This window comes from Drosophila montana, unplaced genomic scaffold (genome assembly GCF_035044405.1).
Source record: "Drosophila montana isolate Dmon_TW-CO22-7 unplaced genomic scaffold, ASM3504440v1 contig_563_1, whole genome shotgun sequence".
Taxonomy (NCBI): Eukaryota; Metazoa; Arthropoda; class Insecta; order Diptera; family Drosophilidae; genus Drosophila; species Drosophila montana.
Genome location: NW_026998886.1, coordinates 1 through 1,519, shown reverse-complemented (window position 1 = coordinate 1,519; position 1,519 = coordinate 1). Strand labels below are relative to the sequence as shown.

General features: G+C 41.3%; 1 protein-coding gene across 1 annotated transcript; it reads right to left on the bottom strand.

The window, feature by feature from the left end:
• Positions 1-940: 940 nt before the first annotated feature.
• On the bottom strand, positions 941-1,463 carry LOC135439592 (uncharacterized; the record flags this gene model as incomplete). The annotated part of the gene is made up of 2 exons (XM_064698325.1): positions 941-1,214; positions 1,289-1,463. Coding segments are annotated over 2 exons (449 nt in total), but the record flags the coding sequence as incomplete, so codon positions are not given.
• Between the last annotated feature and the right edge of the window lie 56 nt (positions 1,464-1,519).

The following is a 1,519-nucleotide window of genomic DNA, read 5'->3' as shown; positions in this document are numbered from 1 at the left end:
GCCGTCCTTTCGCAAGAGCATAAGCCTATATGCTATGCAAGCAGAACTCTCAACGAGCATGAGATAAATTATTCAACGATTGAAAAAGAATTAATAGCAATCAATTGGGCCACTAAATACTTTAGTTCATATCTTTTTAGTCGACAATTTCAAATCCTTAGTGATCACAGACCACTCGTCTTGTTAAATAACCTGAAAGAATGTAACATGAAATTATAACGATGGAAAATCAAGCTAAATGAGTTCAAATTGAATACGTCCCAAGAAAACAAAATTATGTGTCAGATGCTCTGTCCAGAATCGAATTTAACGAAAACTTTTTAGGCGAAGATACCATTAGCACAAGAGCAACTATACAACTATCTAGTGCTCAGGAAGATAACAGTAAACATTTACAAATCACAGAAAGACCCTTTTTTATTATAATCGACAATACATACAAAGACATGACTAACGCACATGCCAAAGAATTAATAAAAGAATATTTAAGCACAAAAAAAAGTGTGCTATACTTCCACAATGAAACAGATTTTCCAATTTTTCAAGAAGCCTACTTAGAAACAATAAGCCCAAATAATTTAACAGAGGCAATGAAAACTGGTAAAAAATTAATAGATCCTCAAACATTTGCAGAATTCAAGGAACTAATATTAAAAAAACACAAAGAATTATTACATTCAGAAATTGAACAAAACTATCAATTGGTTCAAAGAAACGCACTATTTCCCAGATTATCAAAATTTAATTCAAAATCTAATAAACGAATGTGAGATTTGCAACATCGCAAAAACAGAACACAGGGAGACAAAATTAACTTTCGAAATAACTCCGGAAATCGCCAATATCCGAGAAAAATATGTAATGGATTTGAAAAATCATATTATTTTATATAATTAAACAAATTGAGAACTGTGGTGGCTTTAAAAGACTGCTAAGCGTTTTAGTGCGTATCGCTTTGATGTAATTCAACAACGACGTTTGGCAGGCGACGGTGCCACTTGCTCCGCACTTGGAGTCCGAGCACATACTCCTTTGACCATCGCCGCCAAAACTGTTGCTTGAACAACGAGACAGCTCGCCATCGATTCAAGCAGGTGAGACCCTGGTCCGGGGTCCCCTCTGCTGGCAGAGCCCTCAATGGGCCTCCCACCATTAGGTGGCCTGGCGTTAGAGCCTCGCCATCGCTTGGGTCCTCGCTGATTGCTTCCTGGGGTCTAGAATTGAGGACGGCTTCCACTGCGACAAGAGTCGTCTGCAGCTCCTCGGCCGTTAGCAGCAGGCTGCCTACCGTCCGTAGGAGTAGGTGCTTTGCAGACTCACACCTGCCTCCCACAGACCCCCAAAGTGCGGAGCTCTTGGCTTTATGATCGCAAATTCGGATCCGCTTGTTGATGCAAATTCGCGAATTGCGTCCGCCTCTTCCTCGATTCGAGGTCGCAACTGCAGGAACTGGCGACTTGCTCCTACGAAGTTCGTCACGTTGTCGCAATGGACGGTCTGTGGGACTCCTCGACGGCCG